Genomic DNA, 25,520 nt, shown 5'->3' on the forward strand with positions numbered 1-25,520 from the left:
CAAAAGGGAACACACCACCGAGAAGGAGAGAGAGGAGGCCTGGCAGGAAGCCCACAGGTGTTTGATGAGTGCCTGAAGGTGAATGGGCTTTATGTAAGCCTTTTTCTAGGCAGAACTGCCACATCCGTGTTTGGAATGGCTTACAGGAGTTGATCAGATGCATGGAAGGAACAGGAGCACCACAGGAAGGCAGACCAGCATTCAAACCCTGATGCTGCCTCTCTTACGAGTCATGTCAACTTGGGACGAGTAACTTCACTTCTTTGAGTGTTGATGCTCACATTTGCAAAATGGAAGTAAGAAAAAGGGCTTGGGCGCCTGGGTGGCTCAGTGGGTTAAGCCGCTGCCTTCGGCTCAGGTCATGATCCCAGGGTCCTGGGATCGAGTCCCGCATCGGGCTCTCTGCTCAGCAGGGAGCCTGCTTCCCCCTCTCTCTCTCTCTGCCTGCCTCTCTGCCTGCTTGTGATCTCTCTCTCTGTCAAATAAATAAATAAAAATATAAAAAAAAAAAGAAAGAAAGAAAAAGGGCTTTACAAGTTGGCCTTCCTGAATCTTAAAGTCTATCACCATGTCTGGCATACCATAACTGTTCTTAGAGGTTGCCTCATTTCCTAGTATGCCTAGAAAGAGAGAAAAGCCAAGATGATAACTGCATTAGATACCTACTGCTACATAACAAACTACCAACAAATTAGTGGCTTAAAACACCATATGCACAGCGGACTCCTGAACAATGCAGAGGTTAGGGGTCCTGACACCTTGCACAGTCAAAAATCTGCTTTTTTAATTACTGACTCCCCCAAAACATAACCACTAATCAGCCTACTGTGGACCTGAAAAAGCCTGACCAATAAAAAAAGTTGATGAACATATATTTTTATGTTATATATATTATACTGTGTCCTTGCAATAAAATAAACTAGAGGAAAGAATATGCCATTAGGAAACTCATAAGGAAGAGAAAATACATTTATAATACTGTAATGTAAAAACCTTTGTTTAAGTGGACCTGCACAGCTCAAACTCGTGTTGTTTGAGAGCCAACTGTATCATCTCCGTGTCTGAGGGTCAGGAATCTGGACACGGCTGAGTGAGTCCTCTGATCAGAGTCCCTCACAGGGCTGCCATCCAGGTGACAGCTACAGCTACAGGTGAAGGCTCAACTGGACAAGATCTGCTTTAACACTCATGTGGTTGTTGGCAGAATTCAGTTTCTGGAAGGTTGTTGGACTGAGGCCTTTGGTTCCTCGCTGTCTGCTGGTCAGCTGCCTCCCTCAGTCACTTGCTACGTGGGCCTTCCCAACATGGCAGGATGCTTTATCAAAGCATAAAACCAAGGAGACAGCGAGTCTGACAGCAAGACAGAAGTCACATCTCTTGTAATCTAATAACGGAAGTGACATTTCATCCTCTTTGTCATACTTATGAGCAAGTCACTATATTCAGCCCACACTCAAGGGGTGGCTGCTACAGAGTATGAATCTGGGGAGACAAGAATGGTGTCCTTGCAATAAAATAAACTAGAGGAAAGAATATGCCATTAGGAAACTACTGTGGGAGGGATCTTGGAATCTACCTGTTACAAAATAAAATAGATAATTGTACAGAATTTTCTTTTAGGTAAGTGGGGAAATTAGCTGAGCCAAATATGTTAAAAAAAAAAAAGTTTTCAACACCCAATCCATGTACCCTAACTTTTAAAAATTTAACTTACTGATTAATTTTAAAAGTGTTTTGTGTCTGACAGATTCCTATTAAAATCTGGCATAAAAGCCAGGAATATTCAAATCACAGTGCTCTTTAGAGTGCCTGGGTGTCTCAGTTGGTTGAGCATCTGACTTTTGATTTCAGTTCATGTCATGATCTCAGGGTCATAAGATCAAGTCCCACGTCAGGCTCTGTGCTTGAGCATGTAGCCGGCTTGGGATTCTCCCTGTCCCTCTCCCTTTGCCCACACCCCACTTTCATACTCTCTTTCTCTAAAAAATAAATAAATAAATAAATAAATAAATAAATAAATAAATAACAATGTTCTTTGATTATACAACCCAACCAGGAAAAAAAAAATGCTGAAATTTTCTAATCTGACCGCCAAACCTCTTCTAATTGCTATGTTGTTCAATGAGGTTTCAAACAGAAATCATGGTTCTGTGCACCTGAACCCTGGCAATCTTCCCCTTCACCAAACTCTAAATAAAAATAAACCTAAAGGCTTAATGGATCATCCATTAAATGTTCTTTCTTAATTCCCACCTCCCAAAATAAAAATCTACATTACCTTAAAAAATGAATTTCCTTATAAAATGTGGTGGTCTCCACTGAAATCTGATGCAAAGCACCACAATCTATACAGTTCAGTGTTTCAGTGGTTCATCTTACAAGAAGAAGAAGAAATTAAAAAAAAAAAACACACACACACAACTTCCTAGAACTGTCTGTAGGGAGAAAAAAATGAAGGGATGTGTACAGAAAAGCAGAAATAGAAGATCATGTTGCATATGGGGAAGTATCCTGTTCTTATAGTCCTTCAGAAGATCTGCTTGTCCACCCTGTCCTTGGGTAACCATGATTCTTTATAACAAATCCCCCTTTCACATAAACTAGCACAGTGGGTCACAGGCACCTGCAACGCAGAGTCTTGAACAAGGTACTTGGTGAACCAGCGCTCTTGCAGGACAAAGTCCCCATCTCTAGCCTGGCTCCCTGCCTCACCTGACAGAACACAGTGAACAGCCTGCATTCAGCTCCCAGCTCTGCCACATACTGGCCATGCGACTGCTGCTAAGCGACCTCACCCTTCCAAGCCTTGGTTTCATGATCGGAAGACTCATGGGGCTGTTATGAGAATTAAGGGAATTCTGAGCTCCAGGCCATCGTGGAAGGCCTTCTGGACAGCACTCCAGTTGTGTGGCCCAGGTAACTGTGTTTAATGCAGCAGCTGGGTCAGAGGAAGGGCTCAAAAGTTAGCCATTATTTTATCTTTTTTACGTCATATTCCCTACCTGACTGCCACCAAAGCCACTGTCTTATGCATGTGAAGAGGGCACTTTTTTTAAAAAAAGATTTATTTATTTGACACAGAGAGAGATCACAAGTAGGCAGAGAGGTAGGTGGAGAGAGAGGGGGAAGCAGGCTCCCTACTGAGCAGAGAGACCGATGCGATGCGGGGCTCGATCCCAGGACCCTGAGATCATGACCTGAGCCAAAGGCAGAGGCTTAACTGACTGAGCCACCCAGGTGCCCAAGGAGGGGCACTTTTAACACAAATTGACACAAACATCTGCAACAATGTGTCAGTGGTTCTTCTGTTTCAGTTCACTGTATTTTTCAAAATAAATATACACCAGACACTACACCACCACGCCTAGTAAAAATTATGGTAGACATACTGTCTTTCAGGAAATCATTCTCAATTGCCAAGACCTTGCTTTTGCGGCAAACCCCTAACCAAAACACAAAACAACATCCTACAGAAGTACAGGGCTCTGGAGTCAGCGAAACACTGGTTAAAATCCCCACATATTCTTGGTCACGTTTCTTATTTTTTCTAAGCCTTTCTTTCCTCATGTTTTCAAGGGGATATTTCATAAGATTGGGAAGGATTAAATAAGTTATGTAAAGCTAAGAACAGTAATAAAAGGAAAGTGCTAAATAATTATTAGCCTCTTTATTTCCAACCCTAGAATAACCAGGAATGAATGCATTCTACTTAATAATATACTAATAATCACTCAATGGCTCCAAGAAACAATTTTGCTATTAACTTCTCTGGGTTTAATCTTGTCAAGGAGGTTGGACTACTTCACCTTAAAGAAGTTGGGTAAGATTCTGAATCCAATGTAATTAAACTTTGCCCTAAATGTAGGGGGGGGTCGTGCACTCCAGCTCATCCGGGATAGCTCTGGGCATCATTATTAATAGGGCCCCATTTCACTCTTGAAAGTGTCCTGGTCTGGATAATAAATTCTAGGATCACCTTAAAGTAAAATCTTTAGGTGAAAGATATACTTTTAAAATGTGTTGTTTCACATCAATGTCTGTTTACAGCAGTTTGTTAGGATTTAAGTGTTTTCTGTCTCACCTCTGAAGCAAACTGAAACTAGAGCGCACTCAGGTCTCCGTGTTTACACGGCAAGTAGCTTTTCATACCCTCCAGCCTTGGGAGCTATGACTAAGCTGTAAGCCTGTATTTCACAGGACACGTAGCAGGGGCAAGCAGAGGTGCAGGATGGGCTGTCCTGCCCAGCAGCAGCTGCTGTGGTTTTATGAAGACCCACACTGCCCAACACAGACTTACAATGAAGGAACAACACGACTCAACGTGCCTCTGGCACTAGACAGTATAAAATGCACTCCCCCATTTGCCATCGAATTTAACTCTCCAAAGCAGACACCGTTTTCTGCTTCTCCATGTCCTGTGCTCCTGCTGCTGTCACATGACCGGGTGGCCACCTGGAAAGCCAATGCATCAGACCCCCTCCCCCGCCCAGTTCTCTGAAGCTCACCTTGTAGCCACCCAAGCCCCAGAACTTGCCTGCCTCGGTGACTTGACCCTTACTTTCCACCCACTAACATGGATGTGAAGACCAGTTCTGGGTCTTCTTTCCCACTTGGGGCCCTGCCCAGAATGTCTAGCTTTGTTTGTCAGCGTCATAAAGCCAAAGCCTAAGATGAGAGGTGGCCTGGACGCACTGCTACTCAAGGATATGTGGCCAGGTCTGCCCCTCACCTAGACCCTGCCCAACTGGAAAGAGGGATAAAACACTACCCCTCCCCATTTTACACATGAAGAAGCTAAGGCAGGGAAGGTCACACACCGGGAGTGCTTGAGCTGGGTGTGAGTCTTCTGAATCCAGTGGCCACCTTCTTCCTCCCATACCAGTGTTTCTCAGATTTCAGCAGGTGCTTACAAGGTCAGCTACATAATTTGCAAGGACCAGTGAAAATGACAATGTTGAGTCCCTTGTTCAAAAAGCAGAAGAAAAACATTTTGCATTCTTCTCTGGTCTTCCTCATGATGGGTTGCGGTGTTTTTATAATTTGCTATTTGCCACGGGGCTCCTTCCACATGGGGATACTTAGAGGGTAAGCGCAGACTCTCAAAGGTGCCGTGAACCTCACATGGGACTGGACACACAGCACACGCACCCTACCCTGACCTCCCCGCATTCATGCCCAAGTCCCCAGTGGAGGAGGCAGAAGGCAGCAGGAGATACTGGGCAGGGACAGAAGAGCCAGGAGCTATCGTAGCAGGATGGGGGACACGAACGGAGACTCCAAGCACCCTGCACATGCTCCAGGGGCCCATCAGATTTCCTTTACAATACACAGGTCCGAAGACAAAATCGCTAAGAATGTCAAGACAGCAATTCCAGAGCATGATACCCCAAGCACAGAGCACTGCTTCCGAGCACCGGACCCCGTACAGTCACCGCTCACACAGCCAAGAAGCTGGCCTTGTGCTGGGGATCTTGTTAAAAGACACAATCTGAATAAGTCGGTTTGGGATGGCCCTGAGACCGTGCGTCTCTAACCAGCTCCTCAAGGACACCACAGCTGCTGGCCTCAGCCTATGCACGACTAACAAGCTCCTACACGGGTCTCATTTTCTAACTTGTTTATTATGTCAGAGCCAATTACAAGCCTTCTATTTCATTATTCAAATAAGGCAGCCATTAAAATAGGTATTAAATACAAGTCACCATCCATTGTTTCCTTAAAATTTGATGGGTCAGAAGTACCAAATCTATTCATATTCATGATACCCTCCTGCCCAGGTCTAAAGACGTCATAAACAGAGGTGTGCAAAGCTACTTCTGCACACACTCGTGTCACACGGGGGGGCCCTCATTCCTGCCCAGACAGACACTGCTCTCTCTGCTCAGAGGGCCTGTTACTGGAAATTGTCAAGTCCAATTTTCCGAAACAGGAGCAAGGGCCCGTTTCCTCAGCTCATGGATGGACGCAGCAGCTGAACAGTACGCATCCTCATTCCGGAATGGCAGCAACTGTGACCTCTCAGGAAAAAAGGGGACAAGGCTTCTCAGAACTCCCACAGCAGGAGCTCTCAGACTGGAGTCCCACTCTGAGTCAACCCACATGGCATACGGAGAATGAGATCGCCAGCAAACTGAGCCTCAGTCTCTCAGTCCCTAAAATGGGGCCAATCACACTTGCCCAGCCCCCTCGGATGGAACCTTTGATCCAGTCACAGAAGACAATATGCAAGTTTGTGAACTGCAGAGTTCTGTGCAAGTCCGAAGCTGCTGCTCTTTAACAGTCTAAGAAAATGCTACAGGTGACGAGTGGATGGTACCTTCCAGCCTGGTGTCCTACAGTACGTGAGGCGTGTCTAGGGGGCAGAGAGCGCTAAAGGAATATGTTCTTTTACAGTTGGACAGCCACTTACACACTGCATCTGTGCATCGCACGAAGGGCAGCCCGTGGAGCCCAAAGAGTAAACAAAAGCAAACACCGTGTTTCACCTGCTTTGTTGGCGAGACCAAATGAGAACTCCAACTGTCTCAACTGGAATAATGCCTTCGGTCTCTGACTGGTTATTTCTAGAACCTTTTATGGAATATTAACTTTATTTGCTCTAATTCTGCAGGAAGCCACATTGGAAGCGCAAGGAAATAAAAATGATTAAGAAGCTGAAGTGAAAAAAAAAAAGGTAACCAAATATTTTGCTGCAACTTTCATTAGCTCATACAGTAACTGCACCTCTTCAAAAACGTGAGATGCCAGTCGCTATTCCTGCCCCAGTGCTAACATGACAACATTCAACACAGTTTACTGACTGGTGTTAGCCAATTTTTTTTTCATTGTCTGTTTGTCCAGAAATAAGCATAAGTAAAGGAATGATTATAGGAAAGTAACATTCTAAATCAGTGACAATGTTTTAAAATTTAGAATGTGGCAGTGGGGCCGGGGGGATTTGAAGCTAGCTGACCCACTAGGGGATCAAGCTCTAGTCTAAGCTCCAGGTTATAGCTCACTGAATTAGCAAACCACAAACAGTAAAAAATCAAAACAAAACTTGATGTATTATTTAAAGTACACTTAGTTTCTAGACCTCCCAGGTTCACACAACACATTGTTTTTTTAAAACCAGGTCTTTACAAGAGACACCAGCCTTAAGTTATACAAAAGAGTTTTTTAATCCCAATTAGTTAGTGTCCTTTGTTGATATTATTCTGCTTTTTCTGACCAACAATAATGAATAACCCACAAGCACTAATGAATAACTAACTCCCTTTGTCTCCAAGGACAGCAGAGCCCAACAAAAAATGTCAGAGGCCCTAAAGTAAAATAAAAAACCTTTACAATGAAAATCTTCCCAATTAGACAGTCCTACGGGTACTGCAAATGTGGAATTGTCTTAAATATTTAAATAGCTGTGTCAAATGTGCTTAAAGTGGGGATCATAAAACTGATTTCCCAGATGCTTTGAAAAATGCATTTCTGCCAGTCTAATTACAATTCATAACTGCTGAACAGGAAGTAGAGAGAAATGCCATTCTTGGTACAATAAATATAACTGAGGGCCTCGCAGGGCCTGGAAGTTGCCCACGGTGAAACACGGTCCATGCTCACTTGGTGACTCAGATAAACACAAACATTTTCATCTCAGTACATGAAAAATTTACATGTAGTAAAAAATCATTTCTAAAACTAATTTCTGCTATCTTAGAAATGTAAAGCTATAAGTAACTCCTCATTGTAGGACAGAGCTCATAAACAAATACACTGACATTGCTGAGAACCAAGCATCCCACTACCACGTGTGCCATGAGGAAGTGTGAGGAAGAACTCTGTAATGCCGTGTTTCAGTGGGAACACATCACCTTCTGATAGATCTCCTAACTCTGTCCACACACAGGGCCTAGAGGCAAAGACACCCCACAATCAATACAAACATGCTTTCATCCGGTTTTCCAAATATTTCCGACCAGAAGGGAACCAAGTACTTTTGAAAAATGGCTGATTCCAGGTCCGGGGCAGGGAAGCACTAGTGGGCCTGGAGTATCTTGTTCTGTGTGAAAGCAAGGAAGTGCTTCATGGGAACATAGCGAAAGGCATCAGGGCTGGCTTGAAGGGGCTCCCACCTGCCAAATCTGGGACAATGTCAGCATCGAAAAGATCAGTGATGATAATGAATTTTGGCACAGGGACTTTTTTAAAAGAATACCTGAGGTCTGTAGTGATTCTCCAAAAAAAAAGGAGAAAAAGAAGTTCCTTTTTCCAGAAGAATACCAACTAATAAACAGAAGGAATATTGGAATGAGAAAACCACCGTTATGCAGTTAATAATGTAGTAACTGATTCACACACGCATCATTGATGGAGAACAATATATCTGCATAAGATTATGTATGAATTTTGAAAGGGAAAGTGTCCACAGTGCAGAGATCCTGGGGACACCACCTTCGCCAGATGATCAAAAGCAGCACCACAAACACCATGACAAATAAGCATTCAGTGCTCCCAGTATATATAATCCACAAATAACCTACGCAGTACTACTGTCACAAACATTTAACCCAAACCGAATCAGGAGGAAATGATCAGATGAACCCAGTTGTGAGGCAAGACAACTAACCTGAACTCCAAAGTATCAACATATTTTGTCAAGAAACACAACGAAACGACAGGGGTAGAGGGCCACTCCAGAAAAAAAGGGGACTAAAGAGACATGACAACCAAACATCCGGCAGGGCTCTTTAGTTCTTTTTTTCTTTTTTTAAAGTAGGCTCCATGCGCAATGTGGAGCCCAACATGGTGCTCAAAGCCACAACTGTGAGATCAAGCCCTGAGCTGAGGTCAAGAATTGGGCACTTAACCCACTGAGCCACCCCGGTGCCCTGTAATGCAAGGTTCTTGACTGGATCCTGAATCAAAAGAAAAGAATAGCTACAGAGGACATGTGGGCTATAAATGGGGGGAAAACAGTATGATAAGTAAAATACATTATAAAATAATAATATCAGGGTGCCAGAGTGGCTCAGTGGGTCAAAGCCTCTGCCTTTGGCTCAGGTCATGATCCCGGGGTCCTGGGATGGAGCCCGTATCTGGCTCTCTGCTCAGCAGGGAGCCTGCCTCCCCCCCACCCCTGCCTGCCTCTCTGTCTACTTGTGATCTCTGTCTGTCAAATAAATAAATAAATAAATTTTTAAAAAAGAAAAAATATATAAAATAATAATATAAAAGATAATTTGATTATGAATTTAAATATGTATTATATTTTAAGATATAACTCTATATAAGCAATACGGTTGTATCACAGGTAAATTCCTTGGTTATGATTCATGTATCCCAGTTGTACAACATGAAAGACACCTGCTTAGCAATTTAGGGGTGAAGGGTCAGAATGTCTGCAACTTACCTACACGTGGTTTGACTTCCTTGAGAGAGAAAAAGGTAGCAAATGCTAAAAAGTGAGATAAAGTATAATAGAACATAACACAAAATAAGATAAAATCTAGCTTTTTTATAAAGATAAATTCAGGAACAAAGAATGAGTTTTATTTATAAGTAAGTTATGTACGACTGACTAAGCATGGCCAGTTGGGTGGGGCTCCTGGGAAAGCCAATTAAAGAGGGTTGATCTGGAGGGGGCTGTCGCTTTCATCCTTCTGCCTTTTGTCCCTCCTCCTTCAGTCTTCTCGGAAGACAGACACCAGGAGCAGGAGCTGTGGGAAGCTCCGTGCCCTGCACCTGACATCCCTGAGCTTCTAGCCACTGGCAGCGTCACCCACCCTGGGCTGCTCTTTGCGTAAGAAAAATGAACTCCTGTGACGTTCTCAGTTCATGGCATTCTTAGCGTCTCGGTAATTTTTTCATGGTGCCCCTAGGCCAAAAAGAAACAACTAACACTACCCTTTATTAAGTACTTCGGTGCCAACAAGTTAATAGTATTTATGTACCAACAACCTATTAGCTGGTTGAAAAAATAATATACATAAATTAAGAATAGAAGTATTTTAATTTCATTCTTAAATAACCAGTCTTCCTGGTGGGATATGCATTCTAACTGTGCCCTCTACTACTTCAGTTCTTGGAATCAGATTGAATACCGTCCCCTCAGCTCCCACTCCATGCTGATTTTCACTTAGAACTTGCTTATCTCTATTATTGTGATAAAATACACATAACATAAAATTTAGCATCTTATCCAATTTTTTTATCTTAGTTTATTTATTTATTGAAGTAATTTCTATACCCCATGTGGGGCTTGACCTCAGGACCCCGAGATCAAGAGTCACACACTCTGCCAAGTGAACCAGCCAGGCACCCCCAATCTTAACTATTTTTAAGTGTATATTAAGTACATTCACACTGCTAGGCAGCCATCAGCACCATGCATCTCCAGAACTCTTTCATCTTCCCAAACTGAAACTCTGTCCCCACTCAACTCTGACTTACCATGCTCCTCTTCCTCCCATTCACAGCAAACACCGTGCTACTTTTTGTCTTTATGATTTCACTGTTCTAGGAACCTTGTATAAGAGGAATCATACAATATCTGTCCTTTTGTGCCAGGCATAATTGACGCAGCATAATGTCTTCCAGGTTCATCCATATTGTAGCATATGTCAGAATTTCCTTCCTTTTCAAGGCTGCATACTATTCCACTATAGGTATAAGACATACATATTCTTTATCCACTCATCTGCCTACACTTGGGTTGTTTCCAACTTTTGGCCTACAGGGGTACTAGCTTTTTTATCACAGCTACTGAAAGCGAATATGACATCACTAAAAAGATATAGTACAATTTCATGTTGAAACTGTGAACCTCCTCAAGCTAATAGTTTGCCCAAAGTATGCCACAAATACTTCTGTGTCCTTCAAGATTAAAATTATCCCATGGTGGTTCCCCCTGAGTTTTCTGTGGAACTCCAGTGTCCCTGGCACACTATTTGACAACCATGCTCCACAATGTGAAAGTCACTGTTTTTTTTAGCTTTTAGTTGAGTAGAACTCAATCCTTAATTAATATAAACACTACAATTGAATTTATATTTCTCATGAGGCTCCCACTGGAGATTTGTCCAGTTCTCCAGCCTTTAAGTCAGATATCTGACTGTGTGGCAGTCCTTAAATGATGTATTTCCTGTACACAGTTCCTCTGGATTCCTGAGAGATGGTATAATGACCCTCAAGGCTTAGAGAATGTATTTTCTTCACCACCATGTAAACTGTGCTTGGCCCCAAAGCAATGGTACCCCACCACACTGTGATGGTTGGTTTTATACATCAACTTGAGTGGCTCATGAGGTGCCCAGATATTTGACTCAATACCTTTCCGGGTTTAATGTGAGGGTGTTCAGATGAGATTTACATTCAATCAGTAGACTGAGTAAAACAGATTACTCTTCCTCATGTGGATAGGCCTCACCCCAACAGCTGAAGGCCTGAAGGGAACAAAAGGCTGACCTTCCAGCAAGCAAGAAAGAATCCCTCCCTAAATGACTGCTTACAAACTGGGATATCAGCTTTTTTCCTGCCTCTGGACTCAAACTGAAGCATCGTTTCCTCCTGGATCTCAAAGCTGCTGTCCTTCATAAGGGAACTACAGACCACTGTCTCTCCTCCGTCCAGGCCGTCAGACTCAGACTAGACCTACACCATCAGCAAGCTGGGGTCTTCAGCTTGCTTACTCGTCTCCTGTGTCTTGGGAACTGTCAGCCTCTGTAATCTATTCAGACACAGGTTATGGACAAGGGATGGGTCACATTCAGGCACAGATACATTTCCTATGGTTCTGTTTCTCCAGAGAGCCCTAACTAATGATACCCACAGTCGCAGGTCGTTTGGTACCTATCCCAGGCTCAGGGCACTGTCAGTAATTCATGACAAAAGCCTCAGAGAGAGGTCACCCTCAAGTTTATCATATCATTGCATCACATGATCCCCAAGGTCAAACCCTTGCACAGCTCACCAATGTACCAATGTGCTCAAGATAGGTCCAAACTCCTTGTCACCTCCTCCATAACCTTTATCTGGCCTCTATTTATTCTCCCCCAGTCTTGTCTCTAACCATAGTCTCTACATCCCCAGTGTGGAATCGGGCAGAAATTAATGAAACACACCATGATCTCTCCCCTTCAGGTTGTGAGGGTGATTTTCTGTCTATCCAGAAGAAGTTTGAAACAGCCTCGTCTCTCCCCTCCAACACACACAGACATACAATTTGCATGATTGCAAGGCTAGCTCCTTATCCTTCAGGTCTCTGCCCAGATGTCTCCTCCTGATCCATTTATCAAGCATGGGCTGGGAACCCTCCAAATGCTGCCCTACTGCTGTCAGTGTATCCCAATCAGAGCTTTAACTGTGCTTTATTTTAACTGCCCGTTTATTTGTCTGAATTCTCCTAACTCCTTGAGGGCCAGGACTATGTTTTATTAGCTACTGTATCCCCCAGAACAGGGGCTCACCTTTAATACATCCTCAATAATTATCTGTTGAGTAAATGATTAGATGAAGTTCAAACAGTCCTAGATCACCATTCTCAACCAGTTACTGGCTTAGCTTAGGAACTGTCAACCAAGACCTGAAAGGGGCACATTCAGCCACTGCTGGCACCATCCAGAGCGGTAGCCAAGCTCCAAGGCTAGAGGGGATAATAATATGGTTATCCTCAACCCCTAATCCATGCTCAAGCATACCCCAACCCTGCAGATCCAGAACAGGCACTGTAAGCTTGGAAGCTGAGCAAGGAGCCAGAAAGTTGAAAAAAGAAGAACCAGGAACAGCACTAATTTTTACAAGAGTTTCAAGATGTATTAACCCTGACAGTTCACTATCCCTGAATTACTGGAAATAATTTTTTTTAGCTATGAATATAATCATAAACACTTGTGGTCACCATCAAAGTAATATCCCCAACCTCCTTACCGATGGCAATGCTGAAGTTATTTATTCTTTCTAGACTTTAGCTCCTTTATCAGTCAATCAACACTAGCAAACAACTCGGGGTTGCTGTGAGGGATAACTGAGATTTTACATCGGAAGCACTCAATACAGTAGCTGACGCATGCCCAGTTATGACATAATAATAAGAAGTTATTATATTATCAGCATTAATAATGCCAGCCAGGATTCAACGCAAGTATATGTAATGAAAGCAAGCTACATACAGTTTATTAGACAAGCAAGAGCTGCAAGACTTTACTGGGCCTCCGCCCCTGAAAATCCAAACACACGAGCTTGACATCACAGTTTGCCTTACCAGGGACGCAGCAACCTGACAATGACGCAGCCGTCTTGGATGTGCCCCCAAGGAAAGTTTTTCCTATATGTACACTAAATATCAGTACGTGTAGGAAATAAAGCAATCTAAAACCAAACCTAAACCAAGATAAATAAATAAGAAAAGAAAAAAGCTACATGTGTAGTTTCTTATACTTTAAGGTTGTATAGTTTAGGGTTTTTTTCTTAATCTGCCCATTTACACCATGCAGAGGAATACAAAGACACTAAAACAACTTTAAGGATACAAATAATTATTCACCTGAACTGGGTGGGTGAGTTATGAGTTAACTGGGTGAATGGCTATTCAAGCTGCTAATAATCTTATTTAGTAGTGTACACGCTTAATATAAACATTTAAAACCAGGTGCTAAAAATACCTAAGGGCATATAGAATTGTTCTATTTTACATAACAAAGCTATTATTTCACATGAGGTACATACTCTCCCTTTTTCTAGCCCAAACATACATTGCATGTGCAATATCACCCAGTAAGTCAACATCAGTTTCTACAGAGTGTGCCGTTCAAATAATTTGCTGTTCTCCAACAATTATTCCATGATTTAAAATTTACATTATTCAAACACTACTGAATTAAAAGCACGCTCGCTCTCTCTCTGCGTTTCAGATTAACCAAGTGTCTAGTTCTCTGCAAACCCCAAAATACATCCTTTCGTTATTCTCTTCTAGCTTCCTTCCCTCTTGCCACCAGCTGTATTACAACACTTAAGGGTTCTGCTCTTCGAATAATTTCTTATCATTTCTATGTACTAAGTCCTCACTTCATTAGCTGTTAGGCTTTCTCCCTTTTTATCCTTTTCTTTCCAAACCGTTCTTCTGGCACCAACATGCATGCTGACAGCTCTGGCCACCCCTGTCCACCGTGGCCCAGGGAATCCATTCCCTCGGTGCCCCTCGAGGGTGGAGACTCGCTACAGCAGCTCTTCCCCGCCTCTACCACCACGCACCCTCACTCCCTGTTTCTGAGCTCCTTGTCTCGCCTTTTACCCTTCTTCACAGTTCCACGAGGCATCCCGTTTATCACTGTGGCCTCCTCCCCTTCCCATGCACCTACACCTCCACCCCTCAGCAGGGAAGCTGAGATCCTCGTGACACCACCAGCTTTGTCCCTGATATTCAATCCTGTAGTTTTCCATAAGATTTGCTGGCAGAGAGAAATCTGGAAAGGAGAAAAAAAAATCGTTTCCACTATTAAAAGATCCCAGAAAGACAATCCTACCTTTCCCAGGATTTGGAGGAAAAGGACTTCCAAACTCCTGCTGCTTTGGCTTTAAACTGTGTGGCCCTGACATGCCTCCAGCCTGGGTGACCTGGAATCGTGGCTTCCCATTGATGAGCACTTGTCTCCTGGGGCTCAAGGCAGGCAGATGGAGGGGGCTCTCGGCCATGTTGCTCTGAGGAGCCATCCCTCCTCCTGAGGGCATCTTGAGATGGAGGCTGTTAGCAAGGCTTCCGAGGGCAGGGCTCGCTGTGCTGCCACAGGACGAGGGACCAGGAGTCCCAGAGTGGGCTCGGATGGGAGGAATGTGTTGGCCACTGACCATCCCGGGCCCCTGTGGGGTTCCTGATGTCCGGTGGAGACTCATGCTGCATGACCTTCCATTCATTCTGAAAAAACCTGTGGCCAGGATGGTCAAATATCCAATGGCACTAATGACTCCTTTCAGGCAAAGTCCAATAAGTTATCCATGGTGTGGGATATTAGCCTGTTTAAAAAAATAAATGCAGGCATTTTTAAAAGTAAAAATGAAAATAGGTCACAGTGAGTTTTCAACCTGTGTAGCATTCATAGGAAGAAAAGAAGCACTCTTAGCGAAACGGCCTTTTACGTAAAGCGAGGTCATCAAACACATGGGTCACTGGCAGGCCCTCTCCCCTTCTGCATTCATGGTAGATATGGACTATGGATCACTGTGTTGTTTTGTTTGCCACTGAGCCCTTCTCAGTATAGTGCTCTTGGCAACCACGACCAATCAACTGGTGCCAGTTTGCAAAATGAAACTTACTTTGCTCTGTAGAGGATCTGTCCATACTAGTTCACTTTTGCTACAGTGAGTCTTGGGAAACCCAAAGCATTACCTCTGTGATCTCTGAGACCAATGCTCCAAAATTTTCAGTAAATAAGCAAAGGCTGGTAAGGCCTCTACATGAGATTATGAGGATATTAAACCATGTCTGATTTTTACCATAAGAGCAAATTTTTCAGTCCCTAGGCTTACAAAAGATAAAAACAGGAGTCTGGTATTCTCACAAAGACATCATGGACCCACATATCCAAACACTCACAGCAGCATCAGAGTCTTGGTTCCCTAACGATTCTGAGCTATGGGGATGGAAAGAAAATCAACACGACACAATACTCTCACCTTCTACCAAGATCCCAGAGAAGGAAAAGTCTGTGCAAAACACTTTATGGAAAGCATCCTGCAAGAAGAGCCCTTCTAAAGGTCAGTGTGTTCACCATACACCACACACAGTAAGTCAACCATGGTTCCACAAACGCAGCTCGTCTGCCATCCCAGCACCCCGCTCCTCAAGTGGCGAAGAGAGAACCAAGAGCACTGATAGGACCACAGGACATAATGTCAGTACTCCCTGGTTACAAATCTTCAGGAAAGGTCTTCCCTCCCTTAACTAACAGCTCCCCAAAACATACACAGACTCAAGGTGACTAAGCATCACTATTCCAAATGATTGACAAACGAAGTCACACTTTGTATTCTTTTGCACAGATATGATCGTCATGAAAAGAAGCCAAAGCTCAACAAATACAGGAGAGATGACTGAGTGCAAAGCAGCAAGTGGTCAGATATTCTCAGCTGGATGATTCCTACTCTGTCTGTATGATCTACTCTGTGTCTTAGACAATTATTTCCAGCCAGCTCCCAAGCAAATGGCTCTATTTGACATTAGGGACAGAACAGCACAGAGGGAAAACTCTGAGGGTTTCTTTTTTTTCTTCTTCTTTATCCTTTTAGAAAATCAAAACTCAAGCACTCACTCTGCCCTCTGCAAAGTTTACTCTGTATGCCCAAATGTTGAGAAACTTCAAAAATTACTAACAATGTAACACTTGGAATGTTTTCCTCATCTTTGCCAATTCTCTACTTTATTAAGAATTCTACCGGTCTGTCACATTTCATACCGCCATGCCATCCAGTCCTAAGAAATGCTCTGAGGTCCGGCTCCGGCCCTTCTCTCCACGACCGTCACCAAGAATGGACAAGGAAACCCAGCTCAGCCAAACCTGATAAGGTTTGTTTTATGCTTAAAGCTTTTTCATGTTTTAAACTTTTTTTTTTTTTAAGATTTTATTTATTTATTTATTTGAGAGAGCAAGAGAGGGGGAGGGTCAAGAGAAGGCAACTCTCCACTGAGCAAAGAGCTGGATGTGGGACCCGGTCCTGGGATTCTAGGATCATGACCTGAGCCAAAGGCAGTTGCCTAACCAACTGAGCCACCCAGGTGCCCTATGTTTTAAGCTTAAGTTGTTTCATGGAACATTAAGAAGTGAACCCTAGTATCAAAAATCCCAATGCCTTCGCTGCTATGTCCATTTAAGAACTCCAGTGTAAAAAAGAAAAAGAAAGAAAAAGGAACTCCAGTGTATTATCAGTGGGTCTGCTGAGTTGTGGGTTGACTATGAACAACAATCATTACATGTCTCTGTGCTTTGCCAGAGGATGTTTCCCATCTATTCTCCACACATTCATAAAACTGTGTTTTCCGAGTACTCTGAACCTTACAGAAGAGACCACTTATTCAGCATCTACCAAAATAAATAATTAAGTATATGTGCTGTATTGGCAATTTGATGAAAATGAGGAATCATCCAACATGACTGGCACTATGAGTCACCCTGAGTCCGTGAGACAAGTGTCTGTAGTTTTGTAGAGTATGCCCACTTACAGGTTTTTAAAAACAAAAAAAGTCCTCTTTGTCAGCAAGATCACATACAAGCAAAAATCTGGATAAAAAGACGCAAGTAGGTTCTTAGCATTAGGTTAGATCATTAAGAGGGTGAGTCTGCAAGAAAAATAATTAACATGCAGAGAAGTTAATTAAGTATCAGACACTCATACCAGCCTGTCAAACTGGACTTTCATTTTATTTTATTTATAAACTACACTCCTGTTTTAAATAGCTTTAGGTTGAACATAACAACAACAATAACAAAAATGCATTTAAATTTTATCACTAAAAAGGCGAAACCAGAAAGTAAAGTGATTAATGCCATAAAGAACACCAGTAAGGCAATGGCATACAAGCTAAGAACACCAGCCTCAAGACAAAAATAAAATAAACTCTATGTGAAAATATGCCTAATAACCCAGTTTTCACATTAATTATGCCAACAGATATTTCAAGCATTAGAAACTAGAATTTAAAAATCAATTTTATCTGTCAGTATTATAGTACTTTTATACTTTTTAGCAAGGCCCTGTGATCATTTATAATCCTAAATCCATGTGTAACAGAAAAGGAATAAACTGCTAACTTTTAAGGAAGACTCATCCTTACTCAGAGTGCCAGGACACCTGAGTTCTACTGCTAGCAAATCATTTATAACTTCCCTGGGCTTACAGATTTCATCCACAAAATGAGGAAGTTGATAACAAGCACTACATTCTCTTGAAATTCTGATCCCCCAGATAATCAAGATAAGGAAGATCATCAAAAATACCCACTTACGATGATCAAAAATAAATCTGTAGATTTTATATCAATGGCACTTAAATCAAGAGGACAGAGCAGACATGGAAGCAAAAATAGTAATCTTCATCCACTCCACCAAAGCAAGAGCTGATGGGAGGTTCTCACCTCAGCAGTGTGTTGTAAGACAACACTGACCTTAATAAATGGATCTCGGGATAAAATTTGCCTACACTTTGCCAGAAAACAAAATCACAACTAATCAATATCAAAACCTAACCGGTAGGATTCCACTAGCAGATCATTTTTCTATTTAAAAACCTACTCAAGAGGCGCCTAGGTAGTGTAATCGGTTGAGCGCCCAACCCTTGATTTTGGCTCAGGTCATGATCTCAGGGTCATGAGATCGAGCCCCACTTCTGGCTCCACACTCCATGGGGAGTCTGCTTGAGATTCTTCCTCTCCCTCTGCCCCTCCCTCCTCTGCCTGCACACTATCTTTCTTTAAAAAATAAAAAATTGTCCTAGTTCTCCAGAATTACTTTCTCCTCCACCCTCCACCCACTGCCTACCCAAAGCTGTCAACAGGAACAAAAAAAAGAAAGAAAGAAAGAAGAAAAAAAAAGAAAGAAAAAAGAAAATGCAAGGAACATTCGAAAGTACAAATTTAGGGTACTTTGGATCCAACATAGTGATACATTTAGAGTTTCAACGCTCTGTCTGTTCAAACAATGAAAATGCTCATTCTGTTAAATGAGTCAGCATAAGTTAATAAATCTTTCCTGTTGACCACTTTCAAACTCCTAAAACATGCTCCTGTAAATCAGGTCAGAAAGGAAATTACTTAACTCTTAAGGAAACTAAGGCACAAAACCATTTAATAATTTCACTGTTTTGAAAAAGCTACGACTTTTATCAAAATACAAAATCATGACCCTACCTTCTACCCAAGGCTCCAGGCGCTAAGTCTCAGATTTAAAAAAGATCCAACAAGTGAAAAGCAATGTTAACTCAGCCATTCAAGAAAATTCCAAAAACACAAGTTCCATAATGCCTATTTACAGCCAAAAGCCCTTTCTTAGTAAATATCATTAATAAACTCATCTAGAGTCATAATTCATCTGATGAGCCAGTTAATTATTAATTTTCATACATCATTTCATTTCCTTAGGCTACATTTAGCCTTTGTTACATTTTCCATTCCTTATGCCACAAGGATTTCTTACCCTGCATAGAAAATCTGATAATGAGACACAAAATACTGGTCAGCAAACAAAAATGCTCCTGAACAGCTTCTTCTATATACATCTAAGCCATCTAAAATCAGATTTTTATTGATTCTTTTTATTTTTTTCCCTTCGGGTTAATGATTCTATAATTTCATTAACCGCCTTTTCAACATCACTGCCTTCATCATTAATAGGCCCAAGCTATTCCCCTGCGCTTCTCTTGGTTACGGCTTTTGTAGCCAGAAGAATATAGAAATGAAAAGCCTATTGACAGATAATATAAGTTATTCTCATGCACGGCTGCAGTGTGAAGCACATTTTGCAATTCAATCAAGGACAGATAGAGCTGAATGTTCTTAGATCCCAGGAGTTCATTTTAATCAGCAGAATGTACCTTGTCCTAACACAGGTGACTGACTCCTCAGAAAAGATTGTATAAACAAAAACCAATCGTGTAAGTCATTTTATTGGCAACAATATAAACACGGCTGTATTAGATGAAACCAATAAATCAAAATTATTCGTCTGCAATTTTAACAAGAGGAAAGTGCAAACATGCGCCTGTGAAGCAGGAGGGTATTATAGAGGAAATGCACTGGACGTGTACAGTACCGTGTCTCTAAGTTGAAAGGGAGTGTGCTATGTTATGATAAAGTAATCCACAACAAAGTGGAACTGATCATTTCTGTGGCTTCATAACTTTATTTGGTGAGACTGACAGATTCACAGATGTTACAACAGAAGTTACACGGAAACAGGGCTGGGTGGGATACTTCCACAGTAGTGGGACATTGAGCACAAACTACAAAGGCTACACCTGGTAGTTACCACGTATGGATTAAACAGTCATGTAGGTACTACCCAGGTCTGATGTCAGAAATGCTAAGAATGTTAACATACTTATTCTGAACACTAAGATGTACACACATTATTCAAGCAATATAATCACCAATAAAATACAATCTTACAAATCAAAGAGGTTTAGGGCTGAGTTATGTCAATTACAAAAATGTAGACAAATCACTATTCCCTCCAGGGATTCAAGGCCATTCTTTCAAAGACCACTCAGAAAAGATAATATAATGCACATTATGGATCCCATCAAATAGAGTTTCTGACGGACTTAGCTGTGGGTTTCAACCACAGCTTTCTAGAGATATACACATTTTAATTTTTATATTTTATAAAATTTTCTCAATGAAAATAATCTTCCCTAAGTAGGGAGTAAGACATCTGACAGTGCTCTTTTAAATTTAAGTTAATGGCTATGATATGCTAAACGCTGCAGGCAGTAAATATGGACAAAGGAAAGAAAGGCAAGAGTTAAGGGGAAAAGGGACAGAAGTCGGAGAAAAAGAAGATCAAGTCCAATTCAGGAATCTAGTCTCTAAGTCAGCCAATCCTAACTTAAAAATCAAAGCAGAATCGACAACCTGCCACACAAAGGCTGTGATTACAGACTGCTAAAAGAAATTCCATATCTTCAGGAAAATACTACCAGAGGGCAATATTAAAAATTCAGTAACCTCTCTTAGAATCTGTTCGCCATACTTTAATCCATCTATACAACTCTCAGACCACCCGCTAGCTTACCGAATGTCACTAATTTTAGTAGTAATTACCTACAAATGTTTCATTTACTTTGCCTCAATCATTAACTCATCAATGAGTACAGAAAGTTCTAGAAATCTGTGACCCTATCACAAAGGGCAGGGAGAAGGGAATAATTAGGACTGTAAGAAATCACACAAAATGAGAATGTACTTGGAACCAAAAAGATTTTTAAGACAAACATAGATATGTTCAGAAAGGTAACCATGCGTGGCCCTAAGTTCCTAGATCTATGTTTAACAAAGGGCTCTTTTTAAAGCAGTGTTTCTCACACTGGTTGCAATCTGTTGGTAGGCACTGAAATCAATTATTCAATGGAAAACATGTTTTTTAATGAAATAGAACTGACTAGAACAAAATAGAAGCTTCCAGAGTACATCAACTGTATTAATGGTTAAGTACTATTTTGTTTCAGTTACTTGTGAGTGTACATGTCTGTATATCTTCAATGCATACAGTGTATATTGGGTAAGATGAAAAACAGGTTTTATGGTGAGTTACAGTCAAAAAGGTATAAAAATCACTGTTATAAAAGTATGCCCAGGCACCTAACAAAAAGAAAAGGTGCAGGTATAGACAGAGTTGAACCAAAGTAAAACAAATATCAAAATACAGCTGTAATGAGCAAAGGATCTAAAAGCTCATCATTTTTATCTTTATAAAACATAATGATTCACAGTACAAAGCTATCATTCTACCACTGCTTTCTTTTCACTGTGCATTCGACTCAATGAATATCACTAATCACTTGTGCTCTATAAACATCAAAAATCAACCAACTAACAGAATTAGGATCAAAACAACCCACAGTTGTAGTGATTCCTCATTGCAGAAGGTAGAGGACCTTCCCTGAAAGAGAATCTCCTTCTTACAATGCTAAGGGGGGACAAGTTTCAATTAACACATAACTGCCTTTGAGAACTGAGTTTTTCAAAATGTGTTCTTAATATGAGTTAACCATCAGATCCAATGAAGAGGAATTTGAAATGGAAAAATGAACACATTCCTTATGATGTCACCACTGAATTAATTACCTGAATTGCAAAGAGGGAACTCCACACGGCCATGGTTTGAGACACAAAGGCCTCTTCAGAAATATAAAAGAGTAACTGGCTTTTCTTTCAAAAACAAGACAACCTCCAGCCTCATATGAGGAGATACATATGTAGCAAAATACGGCAAGTGCCAAGTGCATTCTTTGTCATTTTTCATTTACAGATGACTACGTGATCCGTATGAATAACTATTTACAGAGGTAAAGATCACAACCCTTTCAAACAGGTAATAAATAACTACTTAGAGGAGATTCTAGAAATAAAATGGACTTCATCACTCATTAAACCAAATATTCAAGCATATTAATGTGTCCCGCATCACATGTATAACTGAGTGATTATTTCCTTCAGTGTAGTTATTACTTAAAAGTGACCAATAAAACTATTTTTAGTGTTAATAGACAAAAGTTTTACACAAGTTAAATTATGTTCACTGACATCACTGCAGAAGTATGAACATTCACAACAATGACTAGGCTTTAAGCAACATGACAACATATTTATAGGAAGAAAGAAAGGAAGGAAAGAAAAGAAAAGAAAGAAAGAAAGAAAATGAACAAGAAAGAAAGAGAGAGAGAAAGAAAGAGAAGAGAGAAAGAAGGAAAAGATAGGAAAGAAAGGAAGAAAGGGGAAAAAGGAAACATCAACATGAATGACTCAATCAAGTTACAGAAAGAAGTGGAATCCACTGGTCATGCTGGAAAGGTTGGGAAAACATTAATCCATTTCTTCACACACAAGAATAACAAGAATTCATACATAACCCTGGCATCTGATTAGTTTTCTGCGTACAGTATTCAGCAGGCCTAGAAATGAAACTTCGGGAATAACTGATATTTAGAAAATCTGATCTTGAAGAAGAAAAAGAAAGGAAAAAAGTCTGATCTCTTTACCAAGGCCCCCGGGACAGGGTCCGGTCTGGCGCTGTAACCCTATCTCCCCATCTGCAGTTCAGCAAGGCCTGCTGCACCTGAAGGAATGTGCAGTTGTTCCCATGCTTGGCCTTGAGGAGATCACATCAGACGAGAATGGCCCCATCAGCTTTCTTCAAGTCTGCTCTCAACCACTTACAGCTCCCATGATTCCAGTTTTAGAGACAAATCCCCTGATTTTGTTCCCATAGTGGAACTTAACTGGATCCTTGTTTCTGCTCATCCTATAATATTGTCTTAGAGTCTACATGGGTGGTCTTTCCCCTTCTTCCTTGTTTTGTCCCCCTTTTCCCCAAATCCAAATCCTACTTACCCTCCAGGTCCACCCCAGATACCCACTTTAGGCCTTCCCTGATCCTCTCTTAATATCTGTATCTATTTGCAAAATGGTTAGAATTACACTATTATACATAGTTCATGGGATTATAAAATATTAAATGAGATCAAGTATGTTACTTGCTTAACATAGCACTTGGCACATAGAAGGACCCAATAAATGTTAACTATTTTATTCGAAATCCTTCTCTTACAGCATTCATAACTTTCTACATTGTCTTATAGTTCTGTCTGTGTTTCAACTCCCTGCCTAAATTGTAATGACAACACGATTAGGGGCCCTAATCTACCTTTGAACTGTCACCGGTCCTTATATGTACATAGATGATTTTATATTATAACTATATACTTACATTTTCATACTACATGTATGGATTTTTATATTACATTTGTATATTATGTGCACTTATTATACTCATACTGTACTACTCATTTATACTGAAGAAATGTGGGGTCGATGAAATATATAATTATGTATTTATAACCTATATTTATCATTTATTGCCCAAATAAACCCAGTACAATAAGGTGTAACTGTATGATCACAAATCCCCCACTCTGTGTCCTGCGGAGCCAGTTAAATCACAGGTGCATGTTCCGCAGTTTATTCCTTTCTCTGACAGGAGAAAGTAGCACAGACACTACAGCATTCTTCTAAGCCTTCTGGCCTTTATCGTGATATACTCATGAACCATGAAAAATCGTAGGTCAAAGCTGGAAAACAAACACAGTCACTTCAGTATGGAGACCAGGCACTTCTTTTGGTCGGGGATTGGTGGCCCTCGCACAGGGGCTGTCAAATGCACTTGGAATAGTCATGGAGGAAGGAGCCCCTTGGTATTCTCCTTGCTCATCCCACACTGGCTTCATGCTGGACATTTTACTCTTGTCTGCTATGCCCCTATCAGACCATCATTAGCAGAGAAAGTATAGCTTATTTTGTCAGTGTTCTCTTTAATTCTATCATATTAAGTAATGCCTGATGAACTAACTTCTGCAAGCTAAACTATTCCCACCATGTTTAGAGGGAAATCCAAATTATTTGACCTATTAGAAGGTTGTTACATCAGCGAAAGAAGCCAGACGCAAGACTATATATTGAATTATTCCACTCACATTAGGTATTTTTTTAAAACAGGCTAAACTAATATATCTGTTAGAAGTCAAGGCAGTGTTTATTGTGGGGGTGGGGGGAACATAGTGAGTGGGAGGGTGTATGTGAGAGGTATGTGGAGTGTTGGTAATGTTTTATTTCTTGATCTGGATGCCAGTTAATCAGTTGCATTTACCTTGTGAAAATTCATAAAACTTAAGATATGTGTACTTTTCTGTATGCATATTTTATTTCGGCTCAATAAAAAAATTGGGTTTTGTGTTAAGTCTGCCTGAAGTAAATGGAAAACTTGGAACATGGGCATCTTCTTATCAAACTACATGTTAGAGTCATTTCAAGATTTTCTCGCATGTCTCATCCTCCAGGAATGAGTAAGGCAGTACAATTTCCTGTGCTCCATTTATTTATTTTTTAATTTTATTTTCAATCTTAATTAAGTCTATGAAGCAACCAAACTTAGTGGCAAGTCCTGTATTTCCACCTTCTTTATAATATCCTCTACAGAAAATAATTATAAAAACATAGAAAATTACTTCTCCAGGGAAGAGAATGTGCACAGGATGCCACTTCCTGAATTATCTCCTTCAAGAAGTACTTCATCTCTATTCGAGAAGAATTACAAATTAACATTTCAAATCCAGAGATCAATACCTACAATATGAGAGGGACAAAAGTAAAAAGAATGTCCTCAGGCTTAATTTAGTAGCAAGAAAGAACACGCAGAGAAAAAAAGACTGAGAACACTCAGCTCTCTTTTGAAACAATGGAAGACCACTTTCTGCCATATGAATGAAGACAGGACTGGTACCAAATACTAGTTTGCTATTGTTTCACCTCCCCCATCCTGCCTATTTGGGGCCAAGAGGAATTTCACCCACTCGCTGAACCTCAGGGTCTACCCCACCCCCCAAAATTCGCTTCTCCTCTTTGGAATGATGATTACTTCCAAGCAAACCAACAGACCCCAGGTAGTCCATCTCTGACAAACTAACTACTATTAAGGAACTTGGGTAGGATCAGGGATCCGAGAAAAGATGTCCTCTCACAGCTGGCCTAAGGTGAACTAGGAAGAGAGGAAGTTACAGCAGCACTTAGACTGAACTACTCATACTCAAGAACTGTTGAGTCCTCTGAGCAACAAAAGAAAAGAATCCAATTACCAATAAGGAAAAGGGTTTTGAAAGGAATTGGAAAAGAAATGTCCCCTACTCTTCGTTTCAAAGGCAGTGGCTGGTCCTGTGGGGCTGCCATAGACAACTAGTGAAAACATCTGAAAACTGGAGCGCACGTACATGTGATCCGCAATCTTCGGCGT

At 41.2% G+C, this 25,520-nt stretch overlaps 1 protein-coding gene across 6 annotated transcripts in view; it reads right to left on the reverse strand.

Moving 5' to 3' along the window:
• The window catches only part of GLIS3 (GLIS family zinc finger 3), a 492,256-nt gene that overhangs the window by 407,038 nt on the left and 59,698 nt on the right, over positions 1 to 25,520 (reverse strand). For 5 of the 6 annotated variants that reach the window (XM_032308765.1, XM_032308764.1, XM_032308766.1 and 2 more), the window contains exon 2: positions 14,496 to 14,982. The exons of the other annotated variant lie outside the window; for it this stretch is intronic. In XM_032308765.1, coding sequence (XP_032164656.1) covers positions 14,496 to 14,883 — 388 coding nt within the window. In that variant the 5' untranslated portion in view covers positions 14,884 to 14,982. The remainder of the gene's footprint in view (positions 1 to 14,495; positions 14,983 to 25,520) is intronic. 6 annotated transcript variants of the gene reach the window in all.

Source organism: Mustela erminea, chromosome 12 (assembly GCF_009829155.1).
Source record: "Mustela erminea isolate mMusErm1 chromosome 12, mMusErm1.Pri, whole genome shotgun sequence".
Lineage (NCBI taxonomy): Eukaryota > Metazoa > Chordata > Mammalia > Carnivora > Mustelidae > Mustela > Mustela erminea.